Source organism: Argopecten irradians, chromosome 14, assembly GCF_041381155.1.
Source record: "Argopecten irradians isolate NY chromosome 14, Ai_NY, whole genome shotgun sequence".
NCBI classification, from domain to species: domain Eukaryota; kingdom Metazoa; phylum Mollusca; class Bivalvia; order Pectinida; family Pectinidae; genus Argopecten; species Argopecten irradians.
Window position 1 is genome coordinate 15,537,376 of NC_091147.1, and position 20,850 is coordinate 15,558,225.

General features: G+C 35.1%; 2 protein-coding genes across 3 annotated transcripts; both read left to right on the plus strand.

The window, feature by feature from the left end:
- Window positions 1–6,045: 6,045 nt before the first annotated feature.
- Window positions 6,046–10,165, plus strand: LOC138306918 (tubulin beta-4B chain). The gene is made up of 4 exons (XM_069247487.1): window positions 6,046–6,204; window positions 8,238–8,346; window positions 8,633–8,988; window positions 9,183–10,165. The coding sequence occupies exons 1-4, from the start codon at window positions 6,148–6,150 to the stop codon at window positions 9,993–9,995; spliced, it is 1,335 nt and encodes a 444-aa protein (XP_069103588.1). The 5' UTR covers window positions 6,046–6,147; the 3' UTR covers window positions 9,996–10,165.
- A 4,925-nt stretch (window positions 10,166–15,090) lies between these two features.
- On the plus strand, window positions 15,091–20,007 carry LOC138306908 (tubulin beta chain-like). 2 transcript variants are annotated; one of them, XM_069247471.1, is made up of 4 exons: window positions 15,091–15,246; window positions 17,484–17,592; window positions 17,999–18,354; window positions 18,874–20,007. In XM_069247471.1, the coding sequence occupies exons 1-4, from the start codon at window positions 15,190–15,192 to the stop codon at window positions 19,693–19,695; spliced, it is 1,344 nt and encodes a 447-aa protein (XP_069103572.1). In that variant the 5' UTR covers window positions 15,091–15,189; the 3' UTR covers window positions 19,696–20,007. The 2 variants fall into 2 exon arrangements, with proteins under 2 accessions (XP_069103572.1, XP_069103573.1); XM_069247472.1 differs by lacking the exon at window positions 15,091–15,246 and adding an exon at window positions 15,958–16,009.
- The last annotated feature ends 843 nt before the right edge of the window (window positions 20,008–20,850 follow it).

Here is a 20,850-nt window from a genome sequence, read left to right on the forward strand (position 1 = left end):
CTGTTTGGTGACTCGCTCACCAACCTTTTAAGTTTGGTTTTGTATCGAAGAAATTAATACCTCGACGCAATGTACAGAAAATAATTATCAAACATTATTCGTCTCTAATTATGGTCAATACATGCATAAAAATGTAATTATATATACCGGTTCTTTAGCATATCTTTAATGTATGACGTCACAAAACCATAGCGATTGCATATGTCATTAACGATATGTGCATTCTTATTTCACTGAAGTTCTCGAAGTTTGTTCGGTAGATTATAAAACATTGTGCATGACTCTCAATAGATAAATAGGTAGGTACGTAGATTGAAGGAAATCTTTGAATAGTAGAGGACACCTTAGGAAATCTATATTAAAATCTCGAAGAAAAAACGTTAAATAGGTTTTAATCATAGAGCAGTTCGTAGTTACATTTCCATAAGATTTTAATTTATTCACGCTCTGATCACCTAATGTGTATACCTCGCCTGGCGGGAATACAAAAGGTATGGGTAGATACTTGTCTAAAGCTCTTATACAAATTAAAATATATGTGTAGCCTTCCTAATCTTGTACTGTAACCGGACAAACCTTTACTAAAGTAATCACATTTAAAATCAATGTCAAGCAATATCTTTAAGATCTTACATGACTTAACTATCCTTTAACCGCTCTAATGACTTCCCGTACCGTAGTTGAGATGTGGATTTCTACGACGTAAATTCCACTTGATACCGATGTAGTACTCTGACCATACATACATGTATATGTCTGTTAGATATATTGATTTGTATAGGCACATATTTTTGACCAAGGAATGAAATGTAATTATAACTTCAGTATTCATTCATCTTTCGATTCAATAAATACATCGTGTATTATTCAATATTAGCCAAACCGAGTTTCATTTGAGCCCACACCATACTTAGACTCTTTGGCAGATAAACGTTTGTACTCGTTCTGGCAATCTTATGGTACCAGGCAAAGAAGACGTTAGGGATAAATTTTACTGAAATCGTGTCAGTTAAACTTTAGTCAACAATCTTCTGAAACTGTAAACAACTAAATTCGAGTTCAAACACACGGACTTGAAACTCGGAAGAGTTTACACAGAATATGTGCATGCATATACATTTGTTGGTATCAAATATGACGTGCAAGTTCGGAATGTATGCCGAGTCTATGTAGAGTATATTGAGTGATCAGTAACGTCGATATACAGCATAAAAAACAAACAACTGTTAATACACACATGATATCTGATGAAACATTTACATGGGTGGATAATCCCTATGTTTGTAGACACCGAATGATCAGATAATCAGTCTATACCTTAATTAGATTTGAACAGGTGAATACCCTAAACAGACCGTATCCAGGTGGAATTTTAGACAGATGTGTTAAAAAAACTGGATCAAACCTGTCATGTCTGTCCACTTGAGACCACAGGGGTCTGATAATTTCATATGTAGCTACAGTATATATATATTGTGACCAATCCGTGTTCATAGACCATTCTTTAGAGGTTTTTGGGGTTAAATACAAAAATAGGTAAACTCATATTTGTATATACACCATGGAGTATGATTTTACCGATTTTTGTCTGGGTCCATGTACACTCTGGTTGGTTTCAAGTATATATAAACTGTAACTAATTATCAAATCCCTATCCATATAAGACGATTTGTTTCAAAAGTACAGGCGCATTGTTGTATATGCATCTGTTAGTTTCTGCATTTAAATTTTAAATGTAAACAAAATCGATAAGCATCTGGTGTTTTTACATGTAGCTGTTTAAGCGCGAAGAGAAACGTCCCATATAATGTATACTAAATAGATCAAATTTACTTTGCCCGAGTTTCCTGTAGACTCGGATTCACACCCGCAGAATGTTGAAGTCAAGCGTCAAGACCACAGAAACTCTGTAAAACCTAACGATGTAAAATTAGCATTTGCTTTCGTTTCTCACTAAATAATACTAAAATTAGCTAAAGTTTAGGACACTCAATATCTCGTCAAACCAAATTAAAGTTGCCTCCCCTTTTAGAGATGAAATTAAGGAACCAATGGTTCCACCCTGTAGAATACCTTTATGTGTTTGAAAATAAATATCTTGACCTTTGACTAAATATTTTTTAACCAAGTCAGAAAGCATGAACGCCCATGTCGGTGTCGTTGTTAGATTTATACATGCACTTTAGATTTTTTTAGATTTTATTTTTATTTTCAAAGAGTAAGCATATACAGTGTAGGGTTTTAAAAGAAATCTCGGTTCTGTCGATGTCTAGGTTTACTTTTCTGTCTAAGGTATCAGACAGGGGTCACTTTTGATACCGATCTTAACACACAGGTGATATTGTTTTACACTTTCTACCAGTAAACACGTCAGTTGTCTGGAATTTACAGGTATATATATCTACCTACATGTATCTATTACTTACCTGTACAACATACAAAACTACAGTAGGTACCCCTCCCACGTTAGTCTTAAATCACAACAGAATTTAATGGTGTATTTAATATATAGTGGGAACCGTGCTTCGAATCTACACTATGTAAAATTTAAAGTTTAAATGAAAATGTAATATAACATTATAGTAAATATAATCGACATACCATTTACGTATTTGTGATATGAAATTTCAAGATAAGAGCATTTCGAATAAATTGTCCTTCTATGAATTTAAGCACACTTTTATTAGAATTATGGATAATTGGGTTTGAGAACTGTCAAGTTTTACAAACTTAAATGTACATGATATAAATAAACAATTATGGACGAAAAATTAAAGCAAAATCCGTAATTGAGAAAATATTGTGTAAATCATACATATACAATGTAATTAGTGATAGTTATGCTTGGATTAGAGTTCGTATTAGAATCAATACAACTTCAGCATAATACCGTTGTGAATGATAATAACTGGCAGCTAATAACCTATTTTTATTCTTAAAGTAGCATGAATATACATATCCCTTACATGAAATAGATAAGTTTTCGTCATCATGTTGTAATATCTGTGTGTTTATGATGTAACCTTATGCATTAAACTCTGGATGAATTACAAAATTATATCAAATCCTATTCTACAGGCCACTTTCTGCCAGATCTTACCACGTTTTAGACTCACGGGTCTGATCATGTCGATTTTCCCATAATCGTATTACCTACATGTATACGTAAAGTTAACTGTACAAAGTAAATACAGTTGATAAGGTGAATTAAACATGGAAGCGGACATGGTGTATCGAAACACAGCGAGTCAACATGTATAGTGAGTGACAGAACGTGGAATGACATCACATTTTGAATTGAACAATTAATACCTAGGTATTGACATGGCGTGTTTACATGTGAAAATGTCATTACTTATGTCTCCATTAAGTATATCTGTAATTCTAAACGTACACAGGGGAAACCACCATAATGAGATTTCGAGTGGAAATACTTAGTATATATGGCAATGGTTTGTCTAAATGGAACAATGATAAAATATTCATTAAACCTTTATAGTAATCACCATACCACTGGTCACTGCAATTAATTCTGGCGACGTTGCTTCAGAATTGTCAACAAGTTAGCTGAGTGTCTCAGATACTTTGAAATCTATAGCATGAGGTACTGAAGTCCGCTAAACCTGCTTATATTATTAGTTTATTTTTGCCGAATATATAAAAATAAAAACCACCACCAACAACAAACAAACTAAGAATGTAGCCAGGTTTAGCGGACTAGAGGTGCTATAACACATTTGTTAATATAAATTACAACACGATGACTATATATTGAGTGCTAGTATTCAACACAAAATATGTGTATGCAGTTTAACAAGTTTCCTTTGTTTACTGGAATGAATGCGAATTCCATTCAATTGTTTCTGATAACAACCTTACATAGTACCAAACATTTATGGACCCTTTTCCTTTGCGGTTTATACCAGGATGATATAACGCCATATTAACAATATTAAATGTCGTTAAATTGTATATTTGATATAGAGTTTAGATCAAAGAGTGTGATAAAAAATAATTTTCAAGAAGAACTAAGGGCTTAAGATCCCACCCTGGAGAACTCTACATTTTTCAACAGCACAAGATCAACTTGCCGCTTCTGAAAAGGGAAACATCGAATCCATATGCTTTATATTAACCTCCACTTGACCTTGTATTTGCCAATGAGATCATGGAAATCCAAAAAATATGTTATTTTTTAACAAGTTAATGCTCTTTTCTTTTTATTCGGTACTTTGATAACATAAGCTGTGGGAACTGCTGAAACCACAGGCGCACGTATTTTTGTTTTAACAAAAAGATATTTTAGATGTCTTTCTCTATTGTCCTGCTGTCAGATATTTTTTAGTCTACAAATGCCCGTGCTGAAGCTGATGCGTTTTAATCACCATTAAGTTATTATTATTGTTTTCTCATAAAGGCGAATTACACTGAGCCATAGCGAACAGTATACATATGCCACCAGAACACAATCCCTTTGTTTTATTTTATTGTTTATTGTGACATTAAAACATCACAGAATCCTCTATCATTTCATACGTAGTTCTAAGCGATCAATTCCAGTAGCAATGCACACGTAGACCATTGCGGAGTTCCATACATTGTGGGGTTCCTGTTAAATTTAAATATTTTTCTGATTATAGAATTTTATGCTCTTGTTTTTTTTACCAATTACATAAAAATACTTTGGATGTTGAAAGTGAGCCTTATTACGATTTTTAATTTTGCATTTTGAGTTCGAAGAGTTACTGAATAACGCACTTCAGTTAATTGCACTTAGTATATAATACAATTGCGTCAACCTTACATGGAGTCTATAACTATAAAATAGGCTCAGTGTAATCCAACAACAGTGCACACGCTAAATATAGGTCTACTTGTAAAGTGTGAGATTAAAGATACAGGGTTACCAAACCTGTTCTTATACTATTAGGTCACTATATATCCAATCGATTATCGATCTCTTAGGTGTTTCTACGTAATCGATGATACAGGTGATTGAAAGGTAATCTGTAAAGATAAAAACGAGGCTGGAGGTAAATAATTAGAGGTTAAAGGTGAAAGGTCATCATGTTTGCATGTTTGTGTATTGTGTTACGTTTATTGTCTTGATTTGTACGATAATCACTTTTTATCAAGTGTTGCGTTGTAAACAATGCAGCTGAAGCTCAATAAATATATTCTTACGACTATTTAGTGCACATGGTTCTTATTTACATACACTATAACATCTACCGAAAACCGACTATTCTCAGAAATGATTTGTACGTGGATTTCAAGTCCTAGTGTAGCAATGTACTACATTTCAATAAAGCACAATTTATATCAACAATGCAACAAGTAAAAGAAGTAAATAATAAATCTGTATTTCGAGATTGTTGTAGCTATATATATAGCTGATTTATTGATTTTGCCATTAGCAGCTAAGATTAGTATCTCCTCTATTTGAATTGCGTTACATAGGGTAAGTGATGATATGGTTTGGAAGACTGCGGTATGTTCATGTTGTGTCGTATTGTAAACGCGGAATTCCTCTCCATATCAGATTTTCATTTTGATTTTTACAATGTTTTTATCATTTCTAATGTTGTGTTCCAACAACAATCTTTATAATGAACTTTACACAAATGTTTCATAAAGGATAGCAAATTTCAAATATTATATTGTCCCGACATAAAGAAGACCATATGTTCCGACTTACGCAGTGCAGCAGTGCATTTAGAAGAAACCATAAAATTTTAGATAAAAAAAAATTTAAAAAAAAAGTAGCAGACGTCAAGTAACACTGGAATTAATTAATGCCACCTAAAAGTAAATTTGGCGGTAGGCATACGGACTTGGAGGTATGAATTTGTGCCAACTCCGACAAGGTTAAACTCGACATCCAGGTGGGGGTACACGAAACTCTCTTCTACATTCTAATCAAACTCTTTAAATATATATAATCAATACTAATTGATAAATGTAGGAATGAATGGAGGAGAATTCCATGGTACAAGGTGCCCCGGTTAGGGAGCCGATATAGTTGATGTGCCTTATCTTTGTGTAGATACTCAGCGTATATAAGGCCCGGTATCCCGGGTACCAAGCCACTCACAAACCCGACTCCTCCGACCCTCAGTCTCCCGACTACAACAGATATCCACCACCATGAGGGAAATCGTCCACATCCAGGCTGGTCAGTGTGGTAACCAGATTGGTGCCAAGGTAAGTTTCGTTACTAAGGAAATAAAACGCAAATCAATGGATTATATTATGATAAGAAGTTTTTGACATTTCGTTTAATGTTTCGACAATTTAAAGTTATCTCTAGCTGAATTCACATGCTGCAGCTAAGTTGCATCTTTACGTGAAAAAATAAAATCCACTGTCGGCACAGAACATAAGTTATATTATGTAGTAGACTGGTATTTCTAGATCGATGCATATGCATTGTGCCGTGGCTATATCGACTGGTGTGTGATTTGCAAAAGTGGTTGTTGGGTCTTTCGAAAATGTGTAACTGATAAATAGTTTGTATGAAGCAATGTTATTGATTTCTTTCCGCGATTTACTTTCGGCATTGAGCAGTAAAATTCAGATCGAGATTTGCATGATTAAACTTGTTTAGGCGGGAACATTCAATAGTTTCGTGTGACAAGGATCAACCTATCATCACAAAAGATAAATAGGTTAAGCATAACATTTCTATCAGATAACATTTATATAAAGCTTATTATTTTATATGAATTAGCAGTGTCTATAATTAGACGGGAATGCATTTAAACTAAATTGTCAGTAAACACTGTTTAATATATAAGATAGTAGTTAGTTTCGGCCATAACGCTTTTTATTGATAGAATGTATTAGAAATTTGATTTCACGTCTTAGTTAAATTTTCTTTAAGGTAATTTTAAATTTCTACACAAGTTGCCTTCATTTTGTGAAACATATCTGTAATATAAAGTTGACTACACAAATATGCTGTTTACATGTGTCTCTCAAATGGTCTCCTTTATCCCAGCCGCCTAATCTCTCTAGTGAAATAAACATATCAATTTGACTTCTTATTGGGCATTTCAATACAACAAGTTAAAAAACTGAAGTTTTCAGTAAAACTGCAATTGTTAAAAGATTATGTGAACTCGATTTAACCAGGCCGTGAGAAGCAATGTTTACCGGATAAGATTTATTTCATTTTAGTGTTGACGAAACTGCGATAGCAGTAATTCAGCATTTAAAAGTTATGTATCCGATCTTGGTTTCAATGCAATCAATTTATTCACAGTTCTTACGTTCTCAATACCTACATAGAAACATTTACATTGCTGAATGTATTTAAAGATAAAACCCGTTGTCGAACAGATAAATTTAAATCCTCTTATCAAAAGTCTCTTAGAGTGAAAGTTATCGGGCGATAGGCTTTGTTAGGGAAGTGGATTTTCAGACCAAGCCACCTTACATAACCTTATACTCAAGGTAGAAACTACAGATTGTATTTTTAATGTTGATGTATGATAACAAAACACACAAAAAATCATTTGTAGCGAACTTTCAAGATCATTACAAAACATCGCTAGATTCTACCTTTCGGCTTTATTGCATTTTTCTTTATTACAATATTTGTTTCCTTTGTCTTCTTAATTTTCTTTTGTTAATTCCACATCATTTGACTGTGTTTGTTTTATGTGAGTCTTGATAAAGGGACGGACTGCCTTGAAAATTCGACAATATATTTTGTCTACACGGTTAGGATTACTTCTTTGCCCAACAAAACGAAATAGTAACTTAAAGATGCCACAACGCTGACGAATGGTATTTTTTTTCCCATAAAAAACCAGGAGCAGATTAATTAGTATTTTTCTTCAGTTACAAAGTTACTTACTTTACACCATTACCACCATTAAACATTTTGCGCTTTTTTAAAAAGTCCATGACACTATGCCCTATATGGAGTGAAGTACTGATTGCACATCCACGAAAAACAAACCATTTTCTTTGTGTTGATTATACATACATTTATATGAGAAAACACCAAGTATTGTTCACATGATGAGTGTCGTTGATAGAACAAATAGATGTACCCAGTCTACAATACTTTTTGGCCGACATCATCATCTGTCTAGAAGATTTTAGAGCTGCACTATTGCAGCTACCACTCATACAGAATATAAAAAAGGGAAAAATACAAAAACATATTCAAGCGTTTTCCCCAAAAATCTGTGTCTTCTTATTTTCTAATAGAACATTCTTATTTTCAGTTCTGGGAAGTAATTTCCGATGAACACGGAATTGACCCCACCGGTACATACCACGGAGATTCCGACCTTCAGTTGGAGAGAATCAACGTGTACTACAATGAGGCCACAGGTAATTATGATCTGCCTGTAATATTTCCAGCAATCATAATTCAAAACTAATATACCAAACAATAAGACATATTTTTACATGGGTTTGGTTGTATTCAATTTTTAGTAAGTTATATAACGTATTGTTTGGTAATTCTTCATCAAATAAAACTGAAATGTTGCATCAAATAGCTTACCTATTTGTATCGTCTGCACAACGAAATATTCTTAACTCAACTTTATGAAAAAACATTCATTAGTCTATATACAATTTTCATCTATTATTACGTTTTATGCTGGAATTTTAGGAGGCAAATACGTTCCCCGAGCTGTCTTGGTGGATCTGGAGCCCGGAACCATGGACTCCGTCAGATCTGGTCCTTTTGGACAAATCTTCAGACCAGACAACTTTGTGTTCGGACAGAGTGGTGCTGGAAACAACTGGGCTAAGGGACATTACACAGAAGGAGCTGAGCTCGTAGACTCTGTTCTTGATGTTGTAAGGAAAGAAGCAGAAAGTTGCGATTGCCTTCAGGGATTCCAGCTAACACATTCTCTTGGTGGTGGTACTGGATCTGGAATGGGAACTCTCCTCATCTCCAAAATCCGTGAAGAATACCCAGACAGGATCATGAACACATTCTCCGTTGTTCCATCACCCAAGGTATGCAATTGCAATAACTAATGCAATAACTAAAAACGAAAATGCACGTGCTTTATCTACGGATCAAATTACATACTAATTTTCTAAACTAGTAAATATAATATCTAAGAGTATGCATGTATACAAATAAATGTCAATATAGTATATATTGGAAATGCAGTGCTTGAAATTGGCGGTTTTATTCTATGTTCCAGGTATCCGACACCGTTGTTGAACCATACAACGCCACTCTCTCCGTCCACCAGTTGGTTGAGAACACAGACGAGACTTATTGTATCGACAACGAGGCACTCTACGATATCTGCTTCCGTACCCTTAAACTGACAACACCCACATACGGTGACCTGAACCACCTTGTATCCGCTACCATGTCCGGAGTCACCACCTGTCTCCGATTCCCCGGTCAACTGAACGCTGATCTCCGTAAATTGGCTGTCAACATGGTCCCCTTCCCCCGTCTCCACTTCTTCATGCCTGGTTTCGCTCCTCTTACATCTCGTGGTAGCCAGCAGTACAGGGCTCTGACAGTCCCAGAGCTGACTCAACAGATGTTCGACGCCAAGAACATGATGGCTGCCTGTGATCCTCGTCACGGACGTTATCTGACCGTTGCCGCCATGTTCCGTGGACGTATGTCCATGAAGGAGGTCGATGAGCAGCTCCTTAACGTCCAGAACAAGAACAGCAGCTACTTCGTTGAATGGATCCCCAACAACGTCAAGACCGCCGTCTGTGATATCCCACCACGTGGTCTCAAGATGTCTGCAACATTCATTGGCAACAGCACCGCCATCCAGGAGCTCTTCAAGCGTATCTCCGAGCAGTTCACCGCTATGTTCCGTCGTAAGGCTTTCTTGCATTGGTACACTGGAGAGGGTATGGACGAGATGGAGTTCACTGAGGCCGAATCCAACATGAACGACTTGGTGTCTGAGTACCAACAGTACCAGGATGCCACCGCCGAGGAGGAGGGAGAGTTCGAGGAGGAAGAGGGAGAGGAAGCTTAAATTATGTGAGCCAACTTCTATAAACATTTCTGAACATCATAAGATTTACAAAAACTTTTTCAGACATACAATTAAAAACTTGGAAATTTTTCGATTGTAACATCTTTACCTCTAATTAAATGTCTAGTCAGCTTTTTCTTTTGGTCATTCCTAATAAAAAGTCAGCATTAGATGTGTTATTCTTAATTTATTCTTTTGCATGCCACAACAACTCGAAGCTACCATAATTAGTATTTGAGTATTATCTCCCATTAATGTACGCATCGATTGCGACATCATTTACTTACTTAGTTTTCTCTCAAAAATAAGACGTTACGGTAAGACGTTACAATTAATACCTACCCTTTACGACATATAACTTTCCAAAGTCGACTTAAGACTGCTTTTTTGATAACTTCCCCACAAGAACCTCTTATTCGTAACACTGAAATTAAGGCTTTCTAGAAATATAAATTGAGGATATCCTGCGTCATATCGTAATGCAGAGTTATATGCCCTTATTCACATTCATTGAGTACTACGTCATTACTTAATGTGACCGATGACATTGAATTGTACGCAAACTACATCATGATGTATGCAAACTAATTACGTAACACACATACAGCTCGACATAGCAAATAAATCCTTCGTAATTGTCATAAAAAATACCACGTGATACTAATATGTATTTGTGGATCCAGTTGATGGACATTGTTCACAACAGACAATTACTTAATGCCTTGCCATCACGTGGGTATCACATTTCAGAAAAAAATATAATTTATGTCGTCTAAATCAATTGGTTTATTGGCCTAAATGCGGAAACCCCGTAACCGAAAGGCTAAGTTTCCATGAAACTACCACTACTAGATAGTATTGTCTCCATCCTCTAATAGACTAGATGGCTACGCTTGGCAGTTTTTATAGATGTCATAAATTTAGGTTTTTTCGAGAAACTGATTCCTTGAACTACGGTAACAAAAGACGGTAGGTATATACTTTTAATAAGAACAAAAACATGAACAAACATAGTCAAAGTGTTATAAACAATTATTTGATTGCTCTGTTGCTGTGAAACCGATGTTTTGAATTCACATTCATGTGTTAAATACTGACGCTAGTCTTGGAGTTGAAATATAAAACAACAGACTATAACACAGCAGGCACAGTCAGCCAGATGGTTGGAATTTCTTTATTTTAAAACACAAAAAGGCACCAGAGCATTTATTGGACAGCTGGTTGATTCATGCCAATTAATTTAAATATTGTAATTGAGGTTGGTCGACCAATGCTGATTGATTGGTAGATTAAATGTTCTGTTGGGGATCAGGTTACATGGGTAAAGTAGAATATCCTACAAATCGTCGTTGGTTACGTGATAGTTTCTGTGCTTATAATATGGATACAATGACATTGGATAGAAATTAATATACACCTTGGTTGTAACAAAAATGTAAAGCAAAATGAAATAACAATTGGAAATAAGTAAAGATAAATAGAGAGAAATTTTATTTAAAAAAACACAAAGTGAAAACCACATGTATGAAAAAGAATTTGACCAACAAAGCATAAAACAATAACACAGCATATCATTATTAATTGTAAATGTATACGGGGAATATCATGGCAGATAAAAAAAATCAGTCCGCAAGAAGTTTTATATGAGTGGACCACAGCAGTGAAAGTCATATTAGAGATCCATATATAACATGATAATCACAAACGATAAAGTACTAGGTATCTCAGTCATTTCCTGAATACAAATCCCGATTATAAATTATCGTGTTTTTCACAGTTTGAACGAAATGGTCTGCGGGTATGGTATAGAATTTTTAACCTTAAGATATCCCACCTGGCAAACTATGCATTACTTATACATGCCTGTCTCTATATACGAAAGTCTGAGCCAGACATTTATGGGTTTATAGACCCTAGCAGTGTTGACTATGTTAGTAAAGTCAACATTCCTTATACTCCAGTTTAAAACACAGTGTAAACTGCTATATTAATCAAATGGAAAGCTTCTTAAACACGTAGAGTAACATCATTATTGTACATGAATATGTATAAGGGAAAAAATGCAAATATTTAAGAGTTTGAAAGACTATGAAGCCTGTCTGAGATTTGTATAAACAAGTGGTGATATTTCGGCGGCATTTCGATAATTAAAAAATTGGCAATCCCCATATTAATTACGGTATATAGACATGACTATGTATAAGAAAAATAAGCGACTCCGAAACCTACCTGTGACTTGAATAAAACAAAGATTATGTCGACAACCTTTCGAATCATTAAGGACCGGTCTATCCTCATTTCAATCGAATACTCAATACGTTTTAATATGTGTTATTGGATAAACAATATGCGGGTTACAGATAAACAACAACTAGTTTGACACAGTGGGGCACATACTGTATTATCAAACTAATTAATCAGATAGCGTAAAATCAATTAATGTGGCACAGTCCAAGTCAGACATGACAAGACATTAACTTATATTATATTGTTGTAGATTTGTATCGTATTAAATTTTCTTCAATATGCGGGCGCTTTAAAATAATGAGTTTCATTTTAATTTCTCAAAGCATAAGTATGTATTATTATTTAACTTTAAATTAACGAAATTGATACTTTAAAGTATTTCGGTGTCATTGTCTAGGTTCCCAAGCATTTTATTTTGTCTGTAAGTGAATCCAATGCAGGATAACCTGATGCCGGATACATCAAAATGCGAACTTACTAAGGTTACTTAACAAATATTTATCAATGTCTATATTTACAAATTACCATCTTCAATATACTACAAATCATGCTCAGTTTAAGATTCACGGATCTAAGTGCGTAATTGCATTGATCTTCTCTCGTAATAATTAGTGGTTTTTCCATGAAAAGAATACGAAAATAATTATCTTAACTAGCTTTTAATATACAATGCATACTCGGGCTTTGGCCAAGTGAATGCCGTCATATGTGTAAAGTTCCAGTTGGTAATATATTGAGACAATAGAGGTTAGAGAAAGTACTTTCCACACAAAAGATACCCCCGAGTAAGGTTTATCTGCCTTAAATCAAAGGTAAGTACCTAGACATATAGACCTGTCACATTACTGTTTTACTGGTGCCATCCGTATTATTACCCTATATGCCTGCTAGAACATCAATATTTATGCCCTGGTTGCTAGGCGACCAGGCTACCCAATCTTAAAGGACGATACCGGATAGTTATGACACCCCAGTGTGGCTTGTCCCTTAGTCGCAAATCTATCTTTGATCTGAAGAGCTCACATTACGACCTTTTATTCTATGTCGTGTATTTTAAACCGGAGTGGCAATGCTAGCTAATCCAATTTGTATGTGGAGTTGGATTTTTGACTTCTTCGGTATTCTGTAGAATTTTAAGCAACTGTAGTTTATGAATGTAATGTCAGTATTTCGAACACTGTGATCACTTGGAACGAAGTACATTGATATATTCAGTAGACGAATGTATATAATATAAAGCATTCAAATTTAGCATCTTAGTATTTTGTTGGTTAACCTGTGTCACATTTTTTGACTGCGCATACAATAAACTCATTTATTTATTCATTTATTTAATGAAACAAATAATTTTAGAATAATTGTCATATGTATCTGGTTTGCAAATCCGTATAAGTATGATTGATGACATTAACACCTTTTCAACAATATAAGATCTAAAACGTTTGTGAATTGGATTACTGTTATTGACGTGGAGCTTTAACGTTTGTCTCACGGAATGAATAGTTCTGCTACTAAACCAATATGTTTACTTGTGTTTGGTCAGAATCAGTAATAACCAGAATAACGTATACGCCAAAATGGTGTCAAGCCTCTAGGCATTAACTGTCTCACAATATGAACATTATCTTAATGGACATAATGCATTAATGGCGAAACGTAAATTACTATGAAAGTATAAAAACAGAAGTAAATGTAAGTGAGCATTATCATAATCGCGAAAACCGAACTAAGGCAAGAGAGGTTCAATACAAAAGTGAAAGTAAAATGATCACAAGAAGAGGGCATAAGTGCGCACATCAAACACTAGAGATAATCAATATCAACAGATGTAAATGGATTTTAAGATTACAAAAACACGAGATGACTTACTTCCGTTAAAAATTATCAACTTTGATAGCACAAGAGTCATTACTAACTTCAGCTCTTCTCAATCACGATCTCAGAGTCGAACTAGATTTGTATGTTGATTACCTTCACTGAAGCAGATAATGTTTGATCTTCTTCAATCCGTTCCCCTTGCACATATTCCGATTTTATAGATCTATAATTTGGTCAAAATTGAAGAACTAGCTCTAACCAAATGGGTCATTAGTTTTATAGATAACTGCTTACTATGTAGATGGCATTTTTAATTCTTTATCATTGTGGATCCCGTTGTGCAAAACATGATTAGCTTAATCACCTGATTAGTAACATTTTCTTTTCTCGTTTGCTGCAAAACCTGTCATTACTAAAATGGGCACGTAGGTAACAAATTTCAGAATTTTATATAAGAAACGCGAATTGTAAATTTTAATGATTTCATCTTGAAAAATGTCGTTAAAGGTAATAAGCTTAATGAGCTTTTGAACAACTTGGACTGGTTATGTTGCTGTGAACGTGGGTATTTTCGTGTGTGGATAATTTTGCTACGTCAGTAGTCTTAAAACGTTTTACAAGAGGATAATTTTCGAGCTGGGAATCTGAAGTGAAATGATTTATATAGGAAAGTCTGCACTTGTTAGTATATTCGCGTATGTATACTATATTTGTAAAGATTTAGGTAAAGCGAATTACGGGAAATATTCCATGCCGCGATTATATATCTCAGCATAATTTAATGATTTTATTTGAAAATTCCTCTAATTATTTCTGTTATTGACTGTATTTTCAATTTCGTTATGAACTATATTGTTGATTTTAACAAGCCGAAGGGAACTGATGCATAATTAAGATCTTCCGTCCGTCATTTACACTGATTAATGATACATATATATAGAGCTGAAATCAGGACATGATATAGTCATTAACAAATATCCACGGTTACTATGACGATGCGACAGAGTCAAGGGGCTCTGATGGGGGAAAGTATTGATCCAAACTTGGATATATAATCATCCGATTCGGTGCGCATTCAGTGGTACATCAGGAACAGAGACCTGCAGACAGGAGGAATTCTAAATACAAGATGAGGGAAATTGTTCACATGCAAGCTGGCCAATGTGGCAATCAGATTGGAGCCAAGGTAACATATGATGCATGTGCATTACTCGAACAATTAGAAATGTCATTCGTTTATGCTAAAATTGTTCAAATCATGCATTTGGTTGTGATCACGCCATTTCTGCAAGATTGGAAAATGGCCGACCTGTCCGGATTTTATGGTATATGAAGCATGATGAAGTTGAAATATTAAGAGACCCAAAATGGATGTTTTGGATTGTAATGGAAGCGATGTAATAGGAGTTTGGTGGCTTATGCAAATCTGTGATTTAAATGTGCAGTTATTTGGTTTTGATCTGTTGCGCAAACATAAATTACATAATAATGAGCTGGTTACGTGACTTGCTGTGGCAATATGCGCAAACATCATAATTATCATTTTTACATCCGGTGAATTGTGAGGTATTTCTAGTAAAAATAATATTTTCTTATTTTTGACATCTATCATTCGGAGAAGATCTATAACATTTTAATCGGTAAATCTAAAAAAGCGGTAAATCTAAAAAAGCGATTTTAAAGAAATTTTCTTTCAATTCTTGCTTTCTTATTCACCGCAAAAACATATTTAAAAAAATGAAAATGGACATGCGTTGTAAGGAGGAAATCGATACAATTTATTTCCTGGTGACAGAGACGAATTCGTTTATCAGTCAAGGTCATGAGTAACAGTTACCAGGAAGCATGGGAAAGCCCCGAGTCATTTAACGCAAAAATCAATAAGGAATGTTTCTCCATGTTGGCTTATACTATCTGTGTAAATGATTATCGTGACCGGACGAATTGTTGTGAGGATGTTATCATTTCGTCTTGCACAGAGGGACATTGTTGTGTTGTTAAAGGGATTGTAATTGTTTTACTTTGTATAGATGATTCACTCATCGAGATGTTTAATTGTGAACCTTACTGATTGCTAAACACTGCATGTTCATGCAAACCTTATTGTCCACAATGTAATTCGGTAAAACGACTGAACAAAATCACACCGAATACAGCACTGGAATTAAATAAATGATAACCCATTCTACATGTAGGATGTTTTAGGGTCACTTAAGTCACAAACTGCCGACCAACAATTGTCTTTCATAAAATACTGATGTATGTAAATCACAGAACTCATTGGTCATAAAGTGCTCTTTATATAGTGTTCAAAGACTGCTCATATGACATTTATTGTTCAATAATTGCTCATACATTTGTATTATGCTTATTGTTCATAAACTGTTCACATGGTGCTCTTTGTTCAATTATTGCTTATGTTATACATATTGCTCAATAACTGCTCACGTAACAATTATTGTTCATTAAATGCTTACGTAACACTCACTGCTCAATGTTTGCTAACGAAACACTTAATGTTCAATGGCAGCTCATGTAATATTTATTGCTAAATAATTGCCCACGTAACAGTTATTGCTCAGTAATTGATCATGTAACGCTTGTTCAATAATTGCTCATTTTACACTAATCGCTCAATAATTGCTCACGTAACACTTATTGCTCAATAATTGTTCATATAACACTTATTGCTCAATGATTGCTCGTATAAATGATTTCGAACTAGTCATTGCTCACTTTAGATTTATTGCTCACCGAATTGCCCCTATAACACTTATTGTGAATATAATTACAGATTCAATACGTATACGTATTTTATTATTACTAAAATGATTATTGCCCTAACATCACTTCTTGTAAACAAAATTCCTGAAATAAAACGTATTGCCCGTATAACACTTACATTGATCACATAATTGTTATAAACCAATGGTAAATAAACTGTAAATAACACGTAATGCTCATGTAATTGCATACGTTTCAAATACAATACATTACAAATACTGCGGAAATTTCATTTTATTGCTCAAAGTGCTGACTGAGGGATTTCCCTTTATCTTCAGTGGTTAGGGTTTTAGGCTTGTCGTGTAGATTCCAGGCGTCTTATACTTATATGTGACGCCACAATCAATATCCACCAGCACGGGTGAATAAATTCGTAATGTGACGGAATAGATTAAAGTTGTTGAGATGTTGAGAGTTTTGATAGGTTCTAGGCCTGGTACTTGAGTTTGAAATTGGTATGAACAAGATCATAAGAGTAATAAGTAATGCTTTTAAGAACTTTGGTATGAAAAGGAATACTAGAAATAATTTAGGGAAATGTTGTACGTGTTTATGCAAAACAATAAGAATGGTATGTGTAATATGCACAACAGGACCGTTACAATATCAATATAGATAACTTTTTACTTTATGTTTCAGTTTTGGGAAGTTATTTCCGATGAACACGGAATTGACCCCACCGGTACATACCACGGAGATTCTGACCTTCAGTTGGAGAGAATCAACGTGTACTACAATGAAGCCACAGGTATTACGTTGATGATAGTTTTGGTCTTAAAAGTCATTTTACATTAAAGTATATCACAGTAGCTAGATTTTCATTGTGACAGTAGGACATTCTTGCTCTTCCGGAACACTTATTTTTAATTTCCTTTTCAGAAATTTACATTTAAAGTAGAACTATGTAAATAAAGTTCTTACTACTGAATCTTTTCGTTTTTCAGACTTTGATTTTGTATATTGATTAAATTGCGATATTTTCGATCTACGCTGGAACCTTATGTAACAAATATCAAACGATAATTTTATTGCATTGTACTTATTAGAGCAACCAATTATAACAATTAATGTTATTACAAGAGCAGTATTTACTATTACAGTTGTGTTTTTGTAACCTTATATATTATTTTACTTATTTTTCATTTCTGCTTCAGGAGGTAAATATGTCCCCCGAGCTGTCTTGGTCGATCTGGAGCCCGGAACCATGGACTCCGTCAGATCCGGTCCTTTCGGACAAATCTTCAGACCAGACAACTTTGTGTTCGGACAAAGTGGTGCTGGAAACAACTGGGCTAAGGGGCATTACACAGAAGGAGCTGAACTTGTAGACTCCGTTCTTGATGTTGTGCGAAAAGAATCAGAAAGCTGTGACTGTCTGCAGGGATTCCAGCTGACACATTCTCTTGGTGGCGGTACCGGATCTGGAATGGGAACTCTCCTCATCTCCAAAATCCGTGAAGAATACCCAGACAGGATCATGAACACATTCTCCGTTGTACCATCACCTAAGGTATACAATTGCTGTGTCTGTGTTATCTGCCCCTTGTTTTAATCTACCGAATAACCAAACAATTAATGTATTATAGCCTTAAGAAAACTATTGTGGAAAATACACATGTTCTTCTGCGGATTCTGAGGATTCTGAGGGCTATCGGCTACGATTTTGCAATTCTTTGTTGTAATTGTAAACTCTCTTTATCTTTAACCACATTGCTGCAAAGCAAATAAATGCACGAGAATAATGTTAAATGGGATTTATTTAACGAGTTCAATTACATCCGTGTATTTGAAAGAGCCTTTCGGCCAATTGATGTCATACATATTGCACGACCTTAATATAGTTTATATTACATGGCCATGAGTTTAAGTTTCAATTCATCACGTAATAATATCAATAAAAATATAGCCAGAGCGTTCAATTTTCTTTACATTGGAAACCATCGAAATCCGGTTCCGTTTTATCAAGATGATGATGGAAGGTCTTCTATGATTTTTACGTGACTACAACAAAAGCTTCTTTTATTTCCAGGTATCTGATACAGTTGTTGAACCATACAACGCCACCCTATCTGTACACCAACTTGTTGAGAACACAGACGAGACATTCTGTATTGATAACGAGGCTCTCTACGACATCTGCTTCCGTACACTCAAACTGACTACACCCACATATGGTGACTTGAACCATCTCGTCTCCGCCACCATGTCCGGAGTCACCACCTGTCTCCGATTCCCCGGTCAGTTGAACGCCGATCTCCGTAAATTGGCTGTCAACATGGTTCCCTTCCCCCGTCTCCACTTCTTCATGCCTGGTTTCGCTCCTCTTACATCTCGTGGTAGCCAGCAGTACAGGGCTCTTACCGTCCCAGAGCTGACCCAACAAATGTTCGATGCCAAGAACATGATGGCTGCCTGCGATCCTCGTCACGGACGTTATTTGACCGTCGCTGCAATGTACCGTGGACGTATGTCCATGAAGGAGGTCGATGAGCAGCTCCTCAATGTTCAAAACAAGAATAGCAGTTACTTCGTTGAATGGATCCCCAACAACGTCAAGACCGCCGTCTGTGATATCCCACCACGTGGTCTTAAGATGTCTGCAACATTCATTGGTAACAGCACCGCCATACAGGAGCTTTTCAAGCGTATCTCCGAGCAGTTCACCGCTATGTTCCGTCGTAAGGCTTTCTTGCATTGGTACACTGGTGAGGGTATGGATGAGATGGAGTTCACTGAGGCCGAATCCAACATGAACGACTTGGTGTCTGAGTACCAACAGTACCAGGATGCCACAGCTGAGGAAGAGGGCGAGTTCGACGAGGAAGATGAAGGCGAGGCTGATGAAGCTTAAAGTTCTTGCGCTTTTACAGAATTCCCAGAACAGTCTTTCGAAATTAAAAAAATGTGTTAGCATTTAATGTCAATGACAATAATACAAGGATTCAAAATAAGTAGAAAAGTGCCTACATTTTGACGACTATACAAATATACTGTCCATTACATGCAAGTGGGCAAATGCACTTTTACATCTTTTTCATCAGTCTGCATTTCTATCAATCAGGTGAATAATATAATCACAATTAATATATAATTGACTGATGCCAAAATTTAAAAAAAAACATCATGTTACAATACTGAAAATTAAATTTTGGGCCAAAATACATTATTCTGTTTTGTTTTTATTAGTTTTAAAAATGAAACCTATTGTGTCCTGGCCCCAAGATCATGAAACAATCTTAAGTCTAAAACAGTCTAGACTTAGACTTAGCCAATCACAGATGATGTTACAAAAAGTATAGTCATTTTGATTGGCTAAGCAAAAACTTAAGTCTAAGACCGTTTCGTGATCCTGAGGCGGCCTTTACTCCTATTGTCACTGAGATGAGTTTTTAAATCAACATGTGGTGGATCCTCTTTTAAGAAAACTGGTCTGGTTAAACAGAAGACCTTATAACATATATGATATTAAAATAGTTTCTGCAGTACTACGATAGATATATCAGAATTGCTTTTGAAAAATTAATTTAAAATTGTTTCATTCTAAATCTCTGTGTTGTCTATGGTCAAATGATTTTAAATCATTTAACCGGTCGTTAGATCATTCATAGCATGTAACTGATAAATATAAATTTTCCATAAGACAGACATTACCCGATTAGCATAGGACAAGGTTAATGACGTCATAGCCTTACCAGGTAAATAGATATAGTATAAAAACTAGCCGTACCATTAGTACTAAAACTATAGATACAAACTGTATGTAAATAACGGGAAAAAGCTTGTCCTAACACAGTACTTACATTCTCTGTACATCGAAGGTACTTTAAATAGTTATTAATTAAATTAATGTCGTTTTAATTAGCATATAGAGATGATAGAGTATTGATTCTGAGCACAATATACCGATGTACCTTTATCACATGGTCTATGTAACAAATATTTCTCCTGTATTTATTGTAGTTTGTAATTATTATCACTGCATATATTCCTGTAACTTATTACTTTC